We start from the raw sequence: 24,030 nt of genomic DNA, 5'->3' as shown, positions 1-24,030 counted from the left end.
CTAGAATTTAAGATAGAAGTTGTTCACTGAAGTTGTAGATGTTTTCAAAAAGAAAGTGGGTGATAATTTTGATGTGTCAACAAGTTAAGGAGATTAATTGCATTTTTCATGCATTCGTTACACAGTATTTTTGCTAAAAAGAATGAATACTAAGAACAAACATCAAGAAAATAATGCCCACTGATGAACTCCTCTAAATCTGTGAGTGGATTCTTTTAAAATTGTTAAAATTTTAATTGTTAAAAGAAATCACCAGTCTTGTCTCCACTGTGTGATAATTTGTAATGTGAAACTGCAGGAAAGTTTATCAAAAGCCCTCAGATATGCCAAAACACCGTACCAGGTTTTATCTTCGTATACAAAGACTGTGGTGTTGGAGGTACAAGTCTAGGTTGTTAAGTGCACTGGTTTGATGCTGATGATGTTTGAGTGCATGTTTCTCCAAGCTAACCACACTCGGCAGCTTCATTTAAGAAGTGATCTGCCTTGTACGAAGAACACAATTTGAATAAAATTACATTCTAAATACTGATAGAATTTATCATCCTTGTAACAGCCTGGTGCCTCTGAACAAGCCAGTCACCATCTTGAGAGCCAACATGAACGTGTTCAAAACCTTTCATGAAACACGCAGTTAAGAAAATTAATTCTCTTAACCAGGACTGCATGATTCAACAATCAGGTACTACTCCTAATTTGAGAGGTTTACTTCTTTAATGGTGCAGAAAAAACCCATTTTGTCAAGGAACACTCCTGTGATCGCGGGCTATACCTGTGAAATGCAGGGAGGGGGTGAATCCTCACGCTCGTGGCTTTTCCGCGTCCCTCAAGGCTGCTCTGTCCCTCCCTGAGGGCGTTCCCTCTGTCCTGTTCCCGGGGTGGTTTCCCGCTTGGCCGCCTCTAGGTGTGTATAACCTCTTTTTCCCTAAAGTCTTCCACAGCGATTGTATCTCCCCTCTGCCACTCCGAGAGCCCCGATCCCGCCCTGTGGCTCTTCCCGGCGGAGCACCCCTCAGGGCAGAGGGGATCCCCGCAGCCAGCCCGCCCCCCCACTCCTCCTGCCGGGGCTTGTCTCCTCCCGGTGCTCGGGCTTCCCAGCGTCCCCCCTTCCCGTGAGCACGGACGCGAGGCCGCTTCAGCTGGAAAGCGGGGACAGCGAAGCGGGGTCGTCCCGCCGCCCTCACGGGGCTCCCGCCGCCCTCAGGGGGCTCCCGGCGGGAAGGGGCGCTGAGGCGGGAAAAGCCCCTCCCTCCGCCGCGGCCGCAGCACCCGCCGTGAAGGTGCGGCACTGCCCCGGGGCCCGCGTCCCTTCTCCCGAGAAAAAAAAAGAGCCCCGGTGGCTGCTCCTCGCCCCCCGAGCGAGAGCGACCAGTCGAGATTTAGGCACCAAGAGGCTGCAGTTTGGTTGGAAAATCCTCTATTTGTTTCCTAAACAAAGTGGGTCACAGGATAGAGCCCAAGCATCCCATCGCCGATTATTTCCACTAGCGGGTTGTGGTTTTTTTATGAAATTCCCTAATTCCAAAGGTATGAGATCCTGCATGAACAAAACGTTGTGTCTGTTTTGCTTTTACATGCCCCCTGCTCTAATACACTACTTTAACACACGTTGCTTCCTTCATCTTTCTTTTCACAGTAGCATGTGCTGATCCAGCCAAGAACTTTATTCCCAAAATAACTGGTATCCATACAGCTCCACGCCTTTGAAACAGACATTTCCTCTCCAACGGCTGAAATGCCCAAAACGTTTCAAAGTTTGCTCTAAACCAGCAGGTCACTGTAATACTGTTATGGATGGGCTATAAAAATAGAAACATCCTGAGGGCCTGTTGTTGCAAATATGTATTTTTTTTAAGGTTTGTCATCCGTACTACAGGGAACAAATCCACTGAAGCCCAACATCCATTGTTACCAGTAGTGAACGCTACACACAAGAATTGTATAGAACTGAGACTTAAAATAGCTTTCTCTTCAGTATTTCTGCTTTTATAAGCAAAACTGGCTAAATACCTACTTCTAATACTTTAAAAATGCTATTAATTCAATCAATCTTTAGTTAACAAGATGCAGTTCCTATTTATTTTTAAGCAGCCATGAAAAAGTGAAATCAATGAGATTACATCCAACTCTTAAAATATTTAAAATACCATATGGAATGAAGGTCATCATATAAGCTAGAAATAGGATTTTAAGGCTTGTAAGAGAGATTCACCACAGCATTTATGTTTGCTACCCCTCTGTGCTGGAATAGCATCCAGGAAGTAATTCTGAAGCAAAGTATCGTGTTTTTCTGAAGTGCAAATGCTGTAGGCTTCACCATTGTTTCTAACATATTCTGAACAGAATATTCCCCCCTCACCTGCCCTCACACAGTCCCTTAATATGCTTGGGGGGTTGCAAGTAAACAGGAGTCGGTTTAAGATTGCTCAAGCATTTGAACAGTTAAACCAACGAGAATTACATGAAAAATAAAGAAAACTGCCTTTTCTTCCATCTACACGGCTATAAATGAAAACTGTTTATTAAACCCTACCCAGCTGTTCTACATCCATGGCGTACTTTGCTGTATATAACTTAGGTATCCAGCATAAACTGACAGAATTCCAATGGAGCATATCCTGCATGCTCTGCACTTTCCAATTTGCAACTCATGAAAAAGATTTATTCCTACCACTTGTTTACTGATAATACAAATTGAAAATAGCATAATTTTGGTAATGGAGCAGAAAAACCACATACTTGCTTTCCCCACTCTTTGGTTCAATAATATATTATAGGATGTAAAAACCATGCTTTCATTGTAGAATTTTGCTAATTTCAAACTGTTACTTTCTGCGAATTGGTTGCATCTCCATCACAGCTATCAGGTATGTAACTATTATTATACTATGTTTTCAAGTTGATGAAGCAGGTTGTAGAGCAGTTTCTTGACAAATTCATCAAAGAAGTTTTGGGTACTGATGCAGCAATGAATTCTCATTCTCTTTCTTATTTTTTTTCTTTTTGTTGAAAACTAGAAAAGAAATCATTGCAAAATATTTAAAAAGAAAGGTCAGGAATAAATTTTGTTAAATTAAGTTAAATATCAGCAAAGACAGCACCAAAACCAATTATGCTACTCAATATGATCAGTAAGACACTAAAATCTGACAATCTTGAATTGTCAAGTGAAACAGTGCTATTTGGCTCAGGTCCTTTGTCTCAGTTTAGCTGTGCCAGCTTAATGACTGTAGCCTTGTCCTTAGAATTCATTGCAAGAAAACTGCCTTTTCAGAATATGAAATTTCAAGGCTGAAGGAATGTTGTAATCCATCATGTTTGTATCATGCACTATAATGTTAAAATTTCCGCTCTGAAGGTAGCTCACCTTGTAACATTGATTCATCAAAGGTCATAATTAATATTCCAAAGAGAATTTACTGCTTTATTAGGAAAAGGTTCATTTTGATACTAGTTTTATGAACAGGATACTGGTCATTAACCTTATGAAGCTGTATTTTTCCAATTACCTTTTTGGTCATCTTACTAACATGTCAAAAAACCACCATCATTAAAAGTATTCATGCGTGTGAAAATACTTTCAATACTTCCTATCACAATTGCTTCATCTGCAGCCCTAATGTACATACTTCCTATGTAACCATGCAATTTTGAAATAGCTTAAATAAAAACTTCAGTCCTTCCCTTTGTTCCAGAGTATTCCATATTGTCCCCAATAACTAATACTGATAAGCTTATTTATTGGTAATAAACATTTTATTTGGTATAACAAAAATAGAATTTCAACTTTACCCAATGTACTTCAAATCAAAAGGAAGCTAATGTTTCTCTGTATGCGTTCCATGTGTTAATTCCATATTCCCAGCAGAGTATTCATACTGATTAACAAATTAAATACATCATGCAGAATGTACTCTGTGTTATGATCAACTTCCATGTGTATGCAAGAAACAGTCCTGGAGTGATTCAGTGATATGTTAGTCCTTCAAAGCTGGGCCTGGAATAAAACAGTCCTGAAAATCATAGACTTTCTGAAAAGCTACTTAGTACAAGTTTACTAATAGCATTTATTGCGATGCTATTATTTTAATATTTCCTCCCATTTTTCTTTTTGTTTCTGCCTTTATAAACTCTTTTGCGACCAACACAAAGTTGGTCTCATAGAAGAAGGAAGCTTTTCTATAAATATTTTTTTTCTTGTAGCCTCATACAGAGCTAAATTGAAAGAAAAATACTGCTGTAAAACAAAGTGGTTTTAAAATTTATTGCCGCATCTCAGAAGGTCTTTCTACAGTTCTTCACATATGGTTCTCCTTTTTACTGCTCTAAATGAGTCAATATCAGCAGCAAACTTGGTCACCTTGCTATGCGTTCCCCTTTCCAGATCATTTTTGGATGTTTCAAATTCCTTTCAGGACCAGAACTGGGAAATATAACTAAAATTACTGTTCCAAGAAGCTTAGTACAACCAAAATGTTGTATTTATAATGCAAAGTGTGTGAAGATTTACTGGGAGAGATCCAGAAGGCATTGTGTCTAAAGCTGAGAGTAACAGGGAAGTACAAGACAAAGCCCCCTCTTTACCTTTTGGGAAACGAACCCACACCATCTTTTCCCTGCCTTGGTCTATCACTGCTGCCTGACTACCACAATCACCAGCTCTGATTTCTATTGGTAATAGACTCTTCTGTTGCTTTCAGAAGGAACTATTTTACATCTTGAGGGATATGAAAAGAACAGGCTTAAGAGGCATTTAAGAACTTAAGACAGTCCTATTTAACTGTGGAGTGAATCATACTGCTCCATGACCCCTTTATTTTGTCCACTGCAATGAAGTCACTGCTTGACTGCCTTGTCCTACACATTTGACAGCTGTCACTTTGAATAAAAACTGCTGTTTATTGGACTTGATATTTTGGACACATTCTCTTCCTATCACCTGATACACTGCTTGATCATACTGCTCCATTGCTGTCACCGTATCATTCTCTGTATATTGTGTCCCTGTACAACCTCAAAGATCTTCTCATTTTCCAGCTGAAATACCTTGTTTGCAGCTTAATTCCAAAACAAAAGTGGCTAAAAAGGCCACTTGTATACAGAGCGCCAAAACAGAGATACAAAGAATCTGCATCAAATTTTATCTGTTACTATCCATCTTCTTCATAAAGGGCAGTGAAAATAGTTCTGCCTGCCAGACAGTTCAAAACCTCTTTGTTGAAAATCTGCAGTGCTGCTGAATTCAGGTCACACACATCCAAAGGCACTCAGATGCAGTGTTCTTTTCATTCTAGCAGGGCAATTAACTCAGTCCATACGATCCCTAATCCTGTTTTACTTTTAATCTAGATACTGCATAGAACATACTGGTTTCTTCATAGAGCCACAGAAAAAACATTTAGTTTGGAAGAGACCTCTGGGAGATCATCTGAACCTCTCTGCTTAGAGCAGAGCCAGCTTTCAGGTTACATCTAACTTCAGTCCTTGATCAGGCTGCTTGGGGCTTTTCTAGTCAAGCTCTGAATATCTCTTAAGGTTAGAGATTCCCCAGTGCCTCTCCAGTGCTTGCTACAAAAAGCTAGTTATAGCACTAAATTTTAAGCAATCCATCTTCCCTTTTCCACTGTTGCTATCTTCTTTTAGTCTCTATGCTGATCACATAAGGCCTAACTAAACCATGTGTAATTAATCAGTAACACACATAGAGCTTCACTTAGTCTTATATAGTTATATATTTCAGATTAAAAGTTATTTTAGAATAACAGATTACATTTAAAAAACAACTTTTCTTCCTTAAGCACATCATGAAAACACAAAATATCTGCACTTCCTATTTTCCTCTTGAGTACCATTTACAGCTAAGAAGTTGTTTCAGAGCCAAATAGTAAAGCAAAGTATTAGCCATATCTACTTATCAGTAGTTTTTTATGTCCTTGGAAATAAGGCTGGTTAACAACAAATACAGCACCCCTTCTGCCATTGCTAACGAGGTGTATTGTGGAAGTTGCAGAGCTTACATGCTCAAGCAGCTTTTCAGACAAGTGGAGGCATTTAAGAGGTGATAAAGTATTGCAGAAACTCACAGAAGTACAGTTTATGTTGGAAGGTCTGCATTGTAAAACTTTTGTAAGTTTGCTTGTAAGTCTGCATTGTAAGTGTGAGCTGCACCCACAGGATATAATCACAGTGCAAAATATCTGCAGGACAACTGAGGAATTCCACAAGGTAATTTTCTCTATATCCACTGCATCTCATTCCTGTACGAGAAAAGGACAACTAACACAGATACTCTACTGTCTTAAAGTAATAAGAGGGGTGCAGGTTAATGATTTGGGTCCCTGAACTTTCACATAGAGCTATTTGAAAAAAGTGCATGATGCATCATTTCATGATACTTTGGGGATGTATCAGAAACAGGAAAATAATAAGCTCTTCTAGTTTTCTTATCAGGGGAATTCTGAAGGCTTGTTCAGCCACTTCCCATCTAGCTTCTTAAAATTATCCAGATTATAATGCTGGTTCCATTGGCAAGAGCAGATAAAAATTGTGTGCAAGATGAAAGTGCGTTTTGAAGCAGAATATAAAAAACTGAAGTGCACTTCTGAGTACTGTGTATTTAGTTTACCTTTGAGCATCAAACTTCATATGAAAACAAATTGATGAGCTTGACAAAGCCTTTATTTGTTCTCTTTTTATTTTTGAAAAACCTGTGCTGAGAACGATGATGTTTGACATACTCATAAATTATTTACTATGTAAGAAAGATCACAGTTATTGGAAGTACTCAGTGATAGTTGGTTGCAAAGAATCTCAGAATAATCCTGCAATACTAAATGACTGCATAATACTACTATAGATCAATTTAATTATTGATAAATTAGAGTTAATATGTAAGAAAATATAACCTTATCTGTACATTTAGTATATATTTACTAGCTACTACTACTCCGTAAAAAAATTTGGTGAAATCTACAGAAAATCTCTGAAAACAGTAATTCAACATCCACAAGCAGTGAAATTTCTGTAATCCACAGTATGTCCAAACCTTTAACAGTGAGTGGCACTCGGTCATCCCACCTGAAAAAAAACCCTAAATTAATAGAATTGGAAAATCTAGAAAAAGTAACAATGATGATCAGTGTAAAAGAACTTTCAGATGAAAAAAATATATGTACTGGTACTTCTGACTGAAGAAAGATCACTAATGATGAACAAGATATGAGTCTATAAAGTCTTTGGTAGTATAAAACTGGAAGCAAGAAAAGGAGCATTCATAGCAGCTGAAGGGTGGTCATATTGGATCTTACCCAGGTCAGTCCAGCCCAGCATCCTGACAGCAACAAAAAACTCAGGCACATGTAGAGAAGTTCAGACTGGGATAAAGCATGTGCACGTCCTAAGAAATCTCAGTCTGTAACCATTTCTGGTTTGGTCATTGTCTAATAGTGACTAAACAGTCAGAATTTCCATAGATTTATTTTCTATACTCAGTAGAGGTGTAGAGATAGAAATAGAGAGTTGGGGTTATTCAGCCTGAAGAAGAGAAGGCTCCAGGGTGACCTTGTTCTGGCATTTCAGTGCCTGAAGGAAGCCTATAAGAGATCTGGAGAGGGACTTTTCACAAAGGCAAATAGTGATAGGACAAGGGGAATGGCTTTAAACTGAAAGAGGGCACGTTTATGTTTTCAAATTCCTCACCTTGATGGGGTGAGGCACTGGAACAGGTTGCCCAGAGAAGTCTATTTCTGGTTCTAGTTCTGGATGCCTATTCCTACGGATTTTAATGGCCAGGTTGGATGGGTCTTTGAGAACCTGGTCTAGTGGAAGGTGTCCCTGCCCATGGCAGGTGGGGTGAATCTAGATGATCTTTGGTCCCTTCCAGACCAAACCATTCTATGATTTTATGATTTCTTTCCAGTCTCCCTGTAATTCCACATAAACTTTTAGCACTCACATAATGTAGGAGCAAAGAATTGCACAGCTTCTCCTCAATAATTTTAAGAATAATCCCTTTTTATTTACTTTGAACCGGTGCTCTGATTTAATGCTTCACTGTCTTGTGTTGAAATACACAGTGAACACTCAATCCTTACACACCCTTGAAGTGCTATTCATGTTTTCAGTCCTTTATCATATCCTGGTCAGGCATCTATTTACAGATTGAAGAAGAGCCTTATTTGGTCGATCCCACTATAGAAGAAATTCCACACTTTTGATCATCCTTGGTGCCCTTCTCTGAGCCTTTTTAAATTCTACCATACCCTCTACAAGATGAGGGATCAGAAGTGCATATAATGGTCAAGCTGCAAGTGCTTCCTATATTTAAAAAGCAGCATATTAAGACTACTAGATTTTGAGTTTATTTATTTCTCAATAATTTTTAACTTTTAGTTTAGTTTCTTGACTGCTGGTGATCACTGACATTTTCTCTGAACAATCTATCATAACTTGAAGAGCTTGGCTCCTCTGCAGTAAGGGTTGCTTTAGAGTCCATCATTTTAAATGTGAAGTATGAACTATTTTTCTCCTCTACAGCAGTTTACATTACTCCAATCAAAATTTCAAGTGCCAGTTTATTGCAAGGTTCTTCTACAGCTCTTCACATGTGGTTCTCATTTCTACTATTCTAAATTAGTCAATATCATCACCAAACTTGCTATGGATTCCCCTTTCCAGATAGTTTTTGGATGTGTCAAATAGGGTATTCCTTGCAGTACAAGAAGTGGGACATATCACTAAAATTATTGTTCCAGGAACTTAGTAGAAACAAAATATAGTACTTTTCATATATAATTAAATTGTGGAGCTCATGGTAGCCTGTAGCAATTAGGCTCAAAGGCATGAGGGGTTTAAAAACTAATTAAGGTAAATTCAAGAGAGATACTTCCATAAAGCATTAAGCACAATGCCTTGACTGCAAACTGAGATTCAAAAAATTGCAAATATTGATTTTCAGAAGCTAGAAGGTACTAAGTGAATTATTTTATATTTGCATAATTTCTTTTACACCTTCTCTAAACATCAGCTACTGGTCAGTGTTGGAGACAATATACTATGCCATCTGTATACAGAACAAATGTCAACTGATCCAGTATGGCCATTTTTACCCTTTTGGTTTCTTTTTTAATTAGGTATATATTACAGATTGCTATTAATGTTTAAAAAATGTGCTGTATTTTTACATATTCAGAAGATACCGTATGGTGAAGTGTGCTACTAATAAAAGGTAATCAAGCCTAAATATTAATGAAATAATAAATCACTGGTCTTACAAACCTAATACCCATTATACAGGTTGAATATCCATTCCTCTTTAAATCTGTTACAGATCTTTATATGAGTTCTTCCTTGCTTTTTTCGTTATGCCTCTTTGAAATGTTTTCAAAAATGTGTCTCTCCAGTGATAAAAAAGAGAAATGTTGATCTTTCAGCAGACAGAACAGCGTAATGGTACATTTTAATCAAATGGTAGAAAGTTTTGACTTTCAGAGCAATTGACTGGAATTTGAAGAGCACATTTTTCCATGGCAAATGTTTCAGAGGGAGCTTGTAGTACATATTAACATCCCATAAATTCTTCAAAATTAAAATGTCTTATTTGGACTTCAGAAACTGTTTCCTGTAATAGGATTACAATTGAAGAAGTGATATTTCTTACCAAATTCTCTACTCCCAATTATTCACATATGCAGTCCATGACTAAAGTTCTCCTCCAGACACGTTCCTCTGTTCCTATATATTAGCAGTGATAAATATCTTCTGAACTCTTTAGTTTAGTGTGATTGTAGCACATTTGCCAGCCCAAAAGCAAGACTTAAATACTAAAAAATCAAATGTATTGCTTATGCCGTAAGGGACTAGGCACATTTTAATTAATAGATACATTATTTTTATTTTTTATTCTCCCTCACTAGCCTGATCTAATACAGGGTATTAGTCATGGGCACAAAACCTGGGCATAAACCACGTTTGTTCAGTAAAGCATGTCTTTTCGTGCAGTTAATATGGAACCATTAGGAGTAGATTATGGTTTATTGTGAATAAATTATCTTCTATATTAAAAATGATGACTAAAAGATGAATGATGCAAACGAGAGTGACAGGGCTGAAACTCACTTAAGAGAGAATCACAACAGCAGGAATAATGTTGATAGTATTTGAAGAAACTGTAGGTTATAATGATGAAATACTCTAAATGGCTGATAATATTCAAATATTTTTAGCTGTGAAAGCACATTTCAAAATAATCTTTAATCATCTGTCAATAATAACACTTTGACCTCTTCTGCAGTATTTGTAAGGTGAAATCAAATGAGTCTAAAATGTTTTATCGAAATCAATTTTAAATATAGTGGATGGTACTTTTCTCTTAGCATCTTTTCCAGTTATCTAAGTATGGATGAGATTCTCTAATTATAATAACATATATAAAGTACTGTAAATCAAAATGCATATTTTAATTTGTTAGCACGTGAGACTCCAAAGTCTCAGAAAAATTAATACCAGGATACCTAAAGGAATGGGAGTAATGATAAAAATTGTTATGCGACCATTAGTATGAGCAATCCTCTACCTGTTAAAATCAAATACAAAAGAAATAAAAATAAATAAAATATATTTCATTTTTAGGAAGGGAACAGTGTAAAATAGTGGTTATACAACATAAAACCAGTCTATAATTCTTTGGGTTTATTTCTTTAAAGCAACCAGACAACAGGTTATTATATTTAAAAAAAAATCACTGCCTTTTTCTTATTGTCTTGAAAAAACAACAGCCCTCTGTTCATGTATTTTCATGCAGAAAATGCTTTCTGATACATACCATGAAGTCACAGTGTAGCTACAGTGTTAATTTATGCACATCTATTTACTTATAAAAATCTTCTCCACAGACACAGAAAAACACTGGAAGAAAGGAAAAGTAGTAAGGTAGGCAAACACAGGGAGGAAATGTCCATTCATCGCCGCTCAGTTCTGCTCATTCTGTTGAGTGGGCTGGATGGGAGTTTATTTTCCAATGGGAGCATATTTTCCTGTGATCCCGGAGTTTCCTGGCACTGCTGTATATTGCAAAAGCACTGTGTCTGTCTTCAGCAAGCCCCAGGAACCAGGCAGAGTGTACAGGCAGGTAGGCAATTCCTCTCCACTTTTTCCCAGCATGTAGTGATTTGATACAGCTGAAGGTCAACACAATAAATGAGACATCCTAGCAACTGGTAAATGGTTTCCACACTGACTGCCTGCTAAAACAAGTGCTACGCTATGTTGATTTAATAAGCGGTTTGCTTTTAAATTCAGCAATTATTCTTTCTAATCTATTTTAATCTATTCTAGTTTGAAAGAGATATGGAACCGCGTTTGTAACAAACGTGGGTAGAGCCCTTCCCAAATCTTCGTTCGCGAAGCCCAGCCATGACGATGATATGGTGTGAATAGAGATCAGTTAATTATTTTTAAACAGAATCTCCCTTTTAATTGTTTTTCCCAGTCTTAGGAAAAAAAAAATATGAGTGGAGGAAAAAGAAATTACACAAGGTCTATTGGGTCCCTAAATACAGGAAGAATTTAATGTTCTTTTTTCAAGAATATGAACAGGAATTTCTGTTCAATAAAAGCCTTATGGGGAGAAAAAGTTTTTAAGAACATTGAACTTCTTCTTGAGGTTCATGATGAGCAATTCCAAAATGAGACAACTTCTGGCTCCTGCTTGGCTCAGTCTTAAACATGGTTAACTTTCAACATGAGAAAGACTGCAGGTATTTATTCTAAAGTATCTTGTAAACTGATCAGCATTGTTCTCACATAAAAGATTGACCCATTACATACTCTATTGGTTTTAAACCTGTACGAAATTATTATATGCATTATTTTATATCATAGTTATGCACATTTATACAATTTTATATAGGAGGCATTCTTATCTGTAAACACAGGTAGACATTAAAAATTACATTTCAGTAGGTCTTTACAAAACTCCTACATTCAACCTCCATTTCAATTATGCATAGAAATTTAGAACAGACTCAACATGAGGTAAGAAAGCTGATTAAATATCTATAAAACAGTTCAATATCCCAATAAGCATTTGTGAAATAGCTCAGATGTCTTAAACATCAACAAATTGGTAAAAGAGACCAATCCATAGGAATGCTAAAAAATCCCCAAATTACCCAGCTGCTCAAAGAACAACTATGAGGCAGGTAAATAATCACATCAAAAAAATTATAAACAAATTTTGTAAAGAAGAGAATCAATCATTTAACACATGAAATTTGGCAGTAAATAATGTAGATTTAAATTATGTGTACATGTGTAGTTGCACATACAGACGCAAATTACATATAGACATTAACCCATATATAAACAACTCTCATGGGCCATTAGATAATTTCTCAAGAGAAACAGCAGAATCTCAGTTATGCTACTGCTCATATTAAATTAAATGGGATAAAACACTTACTAGTTTACCAGTAGTTTGAAATGGCATCAGAGTTAAGGATCACGAATTAGTATCTGTTTTGCAAAGACAAAGAATCTAGAACACAATATGACATAAAAACTTAACCCACAGCTTTCTTAAGATATTGTGTCTGAAAGGGATCATCCTAGTAATAAGCAAATGAGGTCTAAACCCCGTGCCCTTTCACTGTGTAGCTAATTCACCTCACTTCTGTAATTTAAAAGTTAAATGTCCAGTGTGAGAGATTCTCATTTAGGTGGTGATTCCTCTAAGACTCTAAGACAGAAAAGATATGTTCCTATGTGGTAGTATCTCCCCAGTTACAAAGACAGTGTAAAATTATTTGCAGTAATGGCAATTTCTTCATAATAAAGATTAAATTAAGTACAATTATTTCCACCTAAACTTCTGAAATAACATGCTGTAGGTCCAAGAGGTAAATCTGCATTTGACCTATTATCCATTTCTTACTGAATTTATCTAAAAGCTAAGATTAAAACCAGAGTACTGATGAAGAAATTATTAGATTCAAATCATGGCACATGGACTGGATCTCACTTTGTGTTCTAAAATACATTATGTCTGCTGAAGATGAAATATAATCTAAATTAATGCAAATTCAACAGTGAAGCAACTGAGTCGGTGGTGTAGATCCCACAGATTTGAGCACCAGGGCTGCCATTTTTACAATTAGGTATTTTCTTGTCAGTCTGAAAACTACAGGGTGCTTTTCATGTAACCTAATTTAGGACATCTGCATCTGAGCTAACCACTCAAGGTTCCCTTTATAGACAGTGGGAAAAAACAAGCCCTGTAGGGCTGACACTAAATATCAAGTGGTTTAGATTTTCAGGCTGAGATAAAAGATTAAAAATACCTGTTTGTTTCAACTGACTATACTGGCAACACAGTGTGGCTACCTAAAATGTAGAGGGCTGCTCCAATGTCTAAATTCGGTTAAGTGATGATTAGCCAATGAATTTGCAATTAAATGCTAATCATTTGAGAAGTTAGTAAAGTATTGCTTCAGATAAGGCTGGAGAGAAAATAATGAGAAAAGACTGTGTAATAAACTGCATTGTAGAACGCAAGCTCATGAACTTTTAAATATTTTGCATGTAGGAAGCTGTTGGACCAGGAATTAAATAAATCTGGACTCAGGAATGCATTAGCATGACTATCCTGTTGCTGAAACCCAAGTAAGCTCATTCAGTATTATGCGTCTCTGGAATAGCATTGTGAAGCTATGTCTGAAGACAGACATGTCTTCATAGAACAATAGAATGGGTTGTGTTTGAAGAGACCTTAAAGACCATCTAGTTTCAACCCCCCTGCCAGAGATACCTTTCACTAGACCAGGCTGCTTAGGCTCACATCCAACCCGGCCTTGAACACTTCCAGGGATGGGGCAGCCACAGTTTCTCTGAGCTACCTGTGCCAGTGCCTCACCACCCTCACAGTAAAGAATTTCTTCCTAATATCTAATCTAAATCTTTCCTCTTTTAGTTTAAGACTGTTCTCCCTTGTTGTATCACTATTTGCCCATGTAAAAAGTCTCTCCCCCTCTTTCACAAGCCCTCTTTAAGTACTAGACACCCAGAATGAGGTCTCCCTGTAGTCTCCTCTCCGAACCTCTCCTCTCCAAACCTCTCCTCTCTGAACCTCTCCGAACCTCTCCGAACCTCACAAGGGGAAGCATTATCTTCACTGAGACAAACGCTTGCAACAAACATTTAGTCTGAGCCACCCAGGCTTCCTCTTGAGGAATTTGACGCTGTTCTGGATTACATCATTGTCTCTAAATTTGACAGACATGAATTTGAGGGATAGACCACTTGGTGAATAAGGAACTAGGAGGATGGTCACACTACAAGAGTTGTCGTCAATGGCTTGATGTCCAAGTATGTGACAAATGATGTTCCTGAGGGATCGGTACTGGGACTAGCACTGTTCAACATCTCTGGCAGTGACATGAACAGTGGGATAGAGTGCATCCTCAGCCACTTTGACAATGTCACCAAGCTGTGTGGTGCAGTTGACACACTGGAGGGAAGGGATGCCACTGAGGGACCTTGACAGGCTTGAGAGGTGGGTCTGCGCAAACTGCATGAAGTTCAACAAGGCCAAGTGAGAGATCTTGCACCTGGGTCAGGGCAATCCCAAGCACAAATAAAGGTTGGGAGGAAAATGGATTGAGAACAGCCCTGAAGAGGACTTGAGGGTGTTGGTGGATGAGAAGTTTGACATGATGCAGCAATGTGAGCTTGCACCCCAGAAAGCCAATCATGTCCTGGGATGCATCAACAGCAGCACAACCATCAGGTCGAGGTAGGTGATTCTCCCTGTCTACTCTGCTGTGGTGAGTGCACCTGGAGTATTGTGTCCAACATAAGAAGGACATGGACCTGTTGGAGTGAGTCCAGAGGAAGCCACAAAGGTCAGCAGAGGGCTGGAGCACCTCTTCTGTGAAGACAGGCTGAGAGAGTTGGAGCTGTTCAGCCTGGAGAAGAGAAGGCTCCAGGGAGACCTTACAGCACCTTCCAGTACCCAAGGGGGGCCTACAAGGGAGCTGAAGAGGGACTTTTTACAAGGGCATGTAGTGATAGGACAAGGGAGAATGCCTTTAAACTAAAAGAGGGCACATTTCAATTAGTTATAAGCAAGAAATTCTTCCCTTTGATGGTGGTGAGGCACTGGAACAGGTTGCCCAGAGAGATTGTGGACTTCCTATCCCTGGAAGTGTTCAAAACCAGGTTGGATGGGTCTTTGAGTGGAAGGTGTTCCTGCCCATGACAGGGGATGATCTGTAACTGGATGATCTGTAAGGTCCCTTCATATCCAAACCATTGTATGACTCCATGATTACCTGAAGTAAAATATACTCGGCATTTCCTTAGACCTTATTAAAACTGATTAAAAGATATTATAAATATTGGTAAATTAAAATATCTAGTCTAAGGCCTTTATTAGTTTCTGGATTTATTAAAATTCATCCAACTCATTATTGCTTTCAATTCTTTGCTGTTCATGCTGTAGTATAGTGTTGTGTTAGAATATATTACACAGTTAGCAGCAGCCTGCAGTCACATAATAAAGAGCTAGGGGCAATCATTTTTTCACAGTGAGTTGATTTTAAACTAATGTAAGTAACTCCATGATTTTTGGTTCACCTCCCAAATTACAGACACTGATGGCCTCACTACTGAACTAAACAGCACCTGGGAAGGACTTGAAGTATGCTGGCCAGTACTTTAGACATCATGTAGAAAATAATTATGGGTACAAAAATCATGATCCTAAAGAATCTGAAAATGGAAGATTATTTGTACAGTGCACAGTGCTGCAAAACATTAAATAAACTACCAAATTGTTAAAAATCTATATTAAAAATAAAAAATATTTTATGCACACAGCAAACATTTATTATTGCTATATTATACCTAATTTGGATAAGCTAGTAAGTGTATGAATATTTTTCAATTATCTCCAGACACATAGATATATCAGAAAACCACAGACTAAAAAATATAACTAGAGAAGTTTAGAATGGTTATTTGAGACAACAATTTTGCAGAGTATCTGCTGCATTTGTTTAAAGTGTTCTGGCTTGCTACATATTTGTTTGTTTATGACAGCCACACCAGACTGTTCTCCTTTTAGCTTTGTTTACTTTCCTATCAATGCTAAACAAATCACAAGAGCAAGTAAAAATATTAAAATTCTCCTTCTCTTACATAAGATAATAAGCCATAATTAAAATTTAAAATATTATACATACTCATCTACCCTTTCTTAACTTTTGGTAGAACCCTTCTCTGGGAGCAACCAGCCATTCTGGAATAGGGCTTGTGCTCCTGGTAACAGGCTGCTCAGTGCAGCAGAGAGCACAGTAGGTTCTAGGGAAGAAGGAGTGAACAGTGATGCAGAATGGTCAGACAGGGACCTGAAACAGAAGTCAGAATGGTTGGAATTTAACAGTAAGGGCTTCAAAAGCAAGTGGAAGTTATTTAGGGAGGCTCAGGAAAGAAGAAACACTTTAGAACATTGTCTGCTGTCAGGCTAAACCACCCAGGATGGTTCTCAGAGGTAAATGATTTCTAAGCTCATAGTGTTTTAGGAGGTAGGTTCTGAGAACACCTACTCTCCTCATCTTACCCTCTTCATCCTCACATATCAAATAATATAATCTCAGACACTCTCTGAGGTCCGACTTTGGGGAAAGGCCCATAAATTCTACAGCAAGCATACATAGTGATAGGATATGCTACAGAATACTTGTTTAGAAGTTTAATAATTTTTTCATCAGATGGAAAAAATAGGTACAGTTAGTCCAATATCTTTTTATATTATGTATTTTAATAAATATTTATAAATTAGTGTCTTCAAAGTTATGTCAAATTAATATGCTGATATTGCACAGCTAGTTTTCAGTGTGGCACTACATTTTTCACCACTGCATGTGAAAAATGGGTACTATATTAATGGTACGGGTAAATATTTTTTTCACATATCTAAAAGTTTTTTAACTGTAGAACTCATTGCAATAGAAAGAGCAGAGTGAGAACATGTGAACTACTATGCAGACACCAAGGTCAGTGCAGAACGAGGGGGAGGAGGTGTTCCAGGTGCTGAAGCAGAGATTCCCCTGCAGCCCGTGGTGCTGACCATGGTGGAGCAGCTGTTGCCCTGCAGTCCATGGGGGACTATGGGGGTACAGAGACCCACCTGCAGCCCATGGAGGAGCTCATGCAGGAGCGGGTGGATCCATGAAGGAGGCTGTGGTCCCATGGGAGGCCCCTGTCTTGGAGCAGGGTCCTGGCAGGGACCTGGCAGGGAGGGAAGCCCATGCTGGAGCAGGTTTTTCTGGTAGGACCTGTGGTCCTGTGGGGGACCCATGCAGAAGCAGCCTGTGCCTGAAGGACTGCACCCTGTGGAAAAATGACTCATGTTGCAGCAGTTTGTGAAACACTGTTTGCCCATGGGACAGACTCATACTGGAGAAGTTCATAAAGGACTGTCTCCAGTGGGACTGACCCTACAGGGGCAGGGGAAGGACTCCTCTCCCTGAGCAATGGCAGAAACAACAACTGACCATAACCCCCATTCCTTGTCTTCCTTAACCACTGGGGGAGACGAGTTAGAACTTGGGAAGGAGGGAAGGGTGGAGGAAGGAATTTTTAAGATTTATTTCACTTCTCACTCTCCTGATCTGATTCTCTAAGTAATACATTTAATTAATATCCCCACTTTGAGTCTATTTTGCCCATGATGGTGATCAGTAAGTGATCTCTCCCGCTCCTTACCTCAACTCATAAATCCTTTGTTGTATTTTCTCTCCTCTGTCCAGTTGCAGAGAGGAGTGAGAGAGAGGCTTTAGTGAGTACCTGGCATCCAGCCAGGGTCAACCCACCACATTTGTTTAACATTTCTTTTCACTGATGGTTCGTTTCTGTTGGTTCTGAACTGATTTTATGTCCGGTAGCCTACTTTCTGAGATGTATCTCTTCTCCTAGCAGTACATCCTGCTTTTGCGATTATGGTCCAAGAGTGCTGATTCACTGCTGTTTTTTCAAACCAAATTGTATTAAAAAGTATTACCTCTGGAATAAAGACCATTATAAGAAGTCATCGTGTCTCACAGTGCAGTTTAATTATACAAAGATAACTACCTATGTATCCAGCAAGTTTCGGGTACATTTTGTCCATAAGCAAGTAAACAGTCTGCTGCAACATTTACTCTGCATCTACTTTTCCCATCATTTGTTAGTAGAAAGTACACTCATATCACATCATCATACAGATCTATATGACAAACAATAATAATAAAAATAATGAAAAAAAATTACAAACTGAGTAAGAAAATCTGGTGTCAAAAAAAAAAGGTTAAGTAGCATCTTGTTTGTTTTGATGTGTGTTGGTAAACCCAAGCATTTAATTATTAATAAATCTGCTAACCTAGCTGCAATTTGTGGCCTTTTCCTCTATTTTTATTTCATTACTTGCTATTATTTCTACAGCTGCATTCCAATTTTTACATGTCACCATTACAATATTTTAGCAAAGACCAATCACTCGCAGATCAAATAAGCAAAAGAAGCCCTGTTGGAACATCTCAAGAGCACATGACCATTGTGACTTCACAAGAATTATTTTGTATATGTAAGAGTTCTGCCTCGAGCTAAATGGCAGAGGAAAGCATGATGCTATGTTTAGGACATTTGTAGAAAATGAAATGCTTCTAAGTTTTGTCATTCCTATCCTTCTAAACACCCATTATTTACTTGCGAGTTATATTTCTCAGGTCCAAAATGCTAACCTTTTATTTCCGCTTGAGCAAATGCCTCACTTAAGAGGAACAACTGGAACAGCTTCTGTGGGAAGCAGCCTGCTGGAGTGAAACTTGGGCTCATGCCATTTAGCTTTGGACATTTCATTTAGGTGTCTAAACTTAAATACATCTTTTCTTGACTCTTGCTAGCCAAGTTCCCAGCCTGAATCACCCTATCACAGCATCTTTGTATTTGCATTGACACAAGAGGCAATGCAAGTGAATAGGTAAGTATGTAGCTATCAGATGTAGGGATCTAAAGTTAAGCATTGCACACACACCCCAGTTGTGACTGTATTATACAACATTGGAGATGATGTTACATAAATGCTATTTTCTTTGCATTTCATTCCATGAGCCTGAGAAATTGAAGACTAATAAACAGTGTCATTTATAAAAAGACTGAATTATAAGTTATTTGGTTTGACACATTCAAAGGTGATCTGCAAGCATGAAATCATTATATTTCATAAAGAAGAAAAATTGGATTTATTGGTAAAGCAAGTACATTTTGTTTTATCTATATTCTTATGGGCATTATTTAAAAAACAAATGAGAGATGAAAGTGAAAGATAATACATATATAAAAATGTCATTTTCATATAATTATATACAGCACATTAAAGAAGCAAGACAATCTATAGTCATTTTGAAACTGATAATCTCAGTTACGCTCATTGTTTGCTGTTGAGTATCCAGAATCTCACCCTTTTCCAACTGCAGTGTGTTGCAGCAGCTTCATTTAATCACAGAGCCTTGAAGCAGCTCCCTTCTGCCAATCCTTGCAGCCGCATTGCTGCTTTCAGCTCCCCATCTAATAGACAAGTACATCTCAGCGTGCAGAAACTGCATCAAGGGAACACAGAAGGGAGAAAGGAAATTGTTCCTTCAAAGGGTCTGGCAGAACATAAAGCATGCATCTAGAGATGTAGATATAGGCTCAAATTCCTTGTCGGTTTAATTTTTTCTGCTGTTGACCCTCATAAAGTATATACGCGGATATATTCTTAGCAAGTATTAAGCATAAAAGGGAGAGGGGAAAATGCAAACCCTTAAATGGTGTTCTGCATTTAAATTGGTGTCTGCAAAACAGGAGAACATGTTAAATTAAAAAAAAAAAAAATCTCATTACCAGTAAGCCACCTGCTGAGATAGTGAGTTCTTTCACAGACTACGTCTTTTAATATTGAATTGTCTATTCTGGAGCAAAGAGGGGAGAGAAAAAAGGAGAAGAGGATTCTCGATTCATTAGATTTTAAATTTCCCTCTAGAGATGCCTATCTATCTCCCTTGACAAGATCAGAGGCTTAGGGCATCACTTGGCTTCTTTCAAAGGCATAAGCAGAATGTTTAGGAGATTCAAAGCCTAGAGACCCATGTAAGCCATGGAAGACTGTAAAAGAAGCAGGTACCTACATTTTTGTGCTATTCATTCATAAGCTAAGAATTCCTATATTTACACTGTTCGTTCTGATGTTAAAATTAAAAAAAATACTCTAAATAGATTTAAACTTTGATCATGACTTTCTTTGAATTGTTGTAGTTCCATTATAAGCACCATGTTATTTAGGTTCAAAAGCCATCTGAAGTTGCTAAATGGCAACAATTCAATTTGTAAAATCCAAAGAACTGTATAGCAAGAAAATGAAAAATTCTACTATTATATATCTTGAGAAGCCAGTGCAGTGGACGTAATTCTCCACAGTCTAAAATACAACATCATTTGCATAGATTACAAATGAATGTAAAATGCCAATGATCTGAACTGGTAAACTTTTACACACAACTTACAAAAGCCTTCAGTAACTGCATACAGTGTAGAACAGCACAGTGTAAGACATGTCATTATCGCACACTCATTGATAATGTCATTATTACCTTTCTAATGATAATCCCATGCATAGAACTTATTTGATTGTTGATTTACAGCAAAAGGAAGCTTCTTCATGGGCATTTTGGACTGAGCAATAATAATATGAGTGGAGAGGTTTTGTATGTATATTTACTTTTTAAATGGGATTTTATATTGCATTGTTTCTGTGATGTAGTACATGAAAAAATAAGCCAGTTTTCTAGAATAATACTGTAGAGTACCTCTTTTTTCAAATGAACATCATGTTTTCAAATGCATTTGAAAACACAGTAAGTAAGTAACCTGATTTTATACAGAATTATCTAAATGTAGACAGGGAAGTCTTACATGAAAACACGCTACATAGTATCTTCTGCTTAATCTACACTTTTGCTGTAGCAGATGGGAATTTGGCCACTGAATTAGGTGAAAAAGTATTATGACATATGAAAAGTCCTATTTAAATGTGCATTTTTTTAAAATTCAATCTATAATTTTTGCTTTTTGAGGGTACGCAATTGTTCAGCACCTTTTGGCGAAGAATGACCACCAATGATTTAGAAAGTTACATCATGTCTAAGTGACAGTCACCCAGCAGAGAACTAACCCTAAGCTAGTTTTCAGTCAGCTGCCGGAGATATTTCTACCTCGGTACCTGTGGAAGAAAAAAATGGCAGCAAACTCCAACTAAGACACCAAGTAAAAAGCTGGGTTTAGAGTCAAAACAGAGCTCTGCACTCCCATAGCTACACTGCTGCCACTAGAAGAGTTATGAAGATGAGATGAAGTCATGCAGTAACTACAATATGGACACGGTCAAAATAGGTCACACAGAATTAATGTTGCACTGTGATGGTAAAAGACAAACTTATAAAGAACTGAACAAGAGACAGAAAATATGAGGGGAAAATGTGGTTAAAACTTAGAAGCAGATGCTACAGCATTCTAGCTTTCATTATGCTAGAGATGATTATTAATGATCTAGCAGGCCAAGCAAGCAATGAGGTAGCAAAATATGAAGATGACCGAAAATATTTTAAATTAATCAGAATGAAGAAAACATGAATCTCAGAGATACCCAGTGAAGTGTATCACGTCCTAAGTGTTTGTTTTTGCTATGCCTGTAATAAACCTAAATTTTTAGCATTTTCAGGCTGCATTTTTGCACATCTAGAAAATCAAAACATGAACTACAGAAGAGAGGTGCACTGGGAAATAAGAAAAACCACAACATAAAGTTATAAAATTATTGTCTTATACTCAAAATGTAATTCTGGGTGTAACATTGGTTACTTGTGGTTATATCACAAAAAGATAACTTATGAATTCATTTATCTACATTAGTAAACTGTGAATACTGTCCCTTCCTGTACATTTGTACACATCATATTGTGTTATAACTGAATTTTTTAGGCATTTCAACAATAAACCAAGAGTTATTTCCATGTATCACATATTACACAATCTTCATGCCTTTATCTTTTTTTTCCTGAAATAATGAGTAGCCAGTTAAAAACAGGCATGGTGTAATTTTTATATGTCATTGTTTGCCTTCCTTTCACCATCTTGCTGCATCTATCTGCTTTCTCTAGTGTTGTGCTTAGGACATGCTAAATATGCTTAATTTATATAAACAGTTAGTGACAGAACTTGCCATGCATGAAAGTAAACATTGATGTACGTCTTTGCCTCAGAAGGGGCCTACAATTACTTATATGCTGTGCAGTGTCTAGTGAAGGAGCCCTGATCTTTTACACCTACCTCAATAGCAACTACTACAGTGATGGGGAGAACAGCAAGGGCAAGGCAGTATCAGTCAGGGTTTGTGCTGAAGGGCAAGATCAGTTGAATTTTACATCGAAGGGCTGAACAATGTTATAAAGCTAAACTTTCTAACATTAACTTCCATGATAGTACAAGAAGCTTGTGGACAGGAGCCACAGTGGAAGTGTGGAAGATGATGCCTACACACGTGTGACAGCTACAGGCGGCTCCACGCACGGGACTCCAGTGCCATCACCTCGTACCTGAAAGGAGGTTGTGGCCAGATGGGGATCGGCGCCTTCTCTCAGGCAACCAGGGGAAGGGGACACAGCGTTAAACCTCGCCAGGGGAGATTTAAGTTGGACATCAGGAAGAAATTCTTCACAGAAAGGCTGATTAGACATTGGAATGGGCTGCCCAGGGAGGTAGCGGAGTCACCGCTCCTGGAGGCGTTTAAGGAAAGACTGGACGAGGCACATGGTGCCATAGCCTAGCTGGCACGGTGGTGCTGGGTCACAGGCTGGACTCGATGATCTCGGAGGTCTTTTCCAACTTGACTGATTCCGTGATTCTGTGACCACTCCGTGCCGCCCGCACTGCCGGGGCAGTCCCCACATGCGGAGCGAAGGAACCGCGGGTGAAGCGCTGCCCGCCGGGCACCGCACGGACCGCGCCGGGCAGCGGGAGCTTCGCTGCGAGCGGCGCCCAGGCGACGGCAGGGGCAGCCCCGACCCCCGCAGGGGCGCCAGCCCCCTATCCCCGCACTTCCCGCGGGTTCCCGGTTCCCCATTCCCGCCGCCCCGGGGGCTTCCCCCGTCCCTCCCTCCCTCCCTCCCTGCCGCCGCGCTCCCCCAGCCCCGCTCCCCCCGCGCGCATGCTCGGGCGCGCGGGGCGGCGCGCGGGGCGGCGGTCCTGCAGTGCGGGGCGGCGGCGGGCGGCGCGCGGGGCGGGGCGGGGGCGCGCACCGGGAGCTGCGGCGCGAGCGGCGGCGGCGGGCGCGCACCCACAGGCGGCGCCGCGTGTCCCTCCGGCCCCAGCACCCCGGCGGGACCCCGCGGGCCAGCGCCCTCCCTCCGCACCGCCCGACACCCCGCGCCCGCTGTAAGTGCGGGGAGATCAGCCGGGGAGGGCGGGAGGGCTGGGGGGGGGGGATCCGGGCTCCGCACCCGCCCGCGCTGCCCCGGTGCCGGTGGCGGGTCGGGGTCCCCTGCGCGGGGTTGCTCCTCCCGGGGAGACTGCGCGGCCTCAGCGCTCCTCAAGCGCTCGGGGATCATCCTCGCCGGGAAACTTGGTCGGGTGCTCGTGTGCTCCGTGCGCGGGAGTTGTTGTTCCAGTGGCGAGATGGAGGAAAATCGCACCCGCGGCGATTTTTGCCGCGAACATGTTGAGAGAGAAGGGACCGAATCCCGCACCGATCCGGATATAAACACCGACAGCATCAAAAGGGAGAGCTGAACTGTCGTGTAACAATTTGCACTTGGAAACGCTTTGGTGGAAGTGGGAGTCTTTGGCGTTCGTGTTGGTTTGAAAAGCGATAGCGAAAAAGGGCTTGATTTTTTTTTTTCTCCAGTAGGGAAATAAAAAGAAAAATAGGGAAAAAAAGATCATGCGAAACCAAGCGCCAGA

The 24,030-nt window shown here is 39.4% G+C and overlaps 2 protein-coding genes across 2 annotated transcripts in view; one reads left to right on the top strand and one right to left on the bottom strand.

Annotated features, from left to right (window-relative positions):
* The window catches only part of RAD51AP2 (RAD51 associated protein 2), a 33,444-nt gene that overhangs the window by 8,902 nt on the left and 512 nt on the right, over positions 1–24,030 (bottom strand). Inside the window, exons 2-3 of the mRNA XM_051778224.1 lie at positions 23,370–23,860; positions 773–900 (exon numbers count right to left, since the gene is read on the bottom strand). Coding sequence (XP_051634184.1) covers positions 773–900; positions 23,370–23,860 — 619 coding nt within the window. The remainder of the gene's footprint in view (positions 1–772; positions 901–23,369; positions 23,861–24,030) is intronic.
* Positions 23,379–24,030, top strand: part of VSNL1 (visinin like 1) — a 90,308-nt gene continuing 89,656 nt past the window's right edge. Inside the window, exon 1 of the mRNA XM_051778400.1 lies at positions 23,379–23,505. The gene's annotated coding sequence lies outside the window, so the exon portion shown is untranslated. The remainder of the gene's footprint in view (positions 23,506–24,030) is intronic.

This window comes from Manacus candei, unplaced genomic scaffold (genome assembly GCF_025592945.1).
Source record: "Manacus candei isolate 608988 ecotype Guabito, Panama unplaced genomic scaffold, ASM2559294v1 h1tg000011l, whole genome shotgun sequence".
Lineage (NCBI taxonomy): Eukaryota > Metazoa > Chordata > Aves > Passeriformes > Pipridae > Manacus > Manacus candei.
The sequence above is the reverse complement of the archived record's forward strand: the minus strand, read 5'-3'. Positions and strand labels throughout refer to the sequence as shown.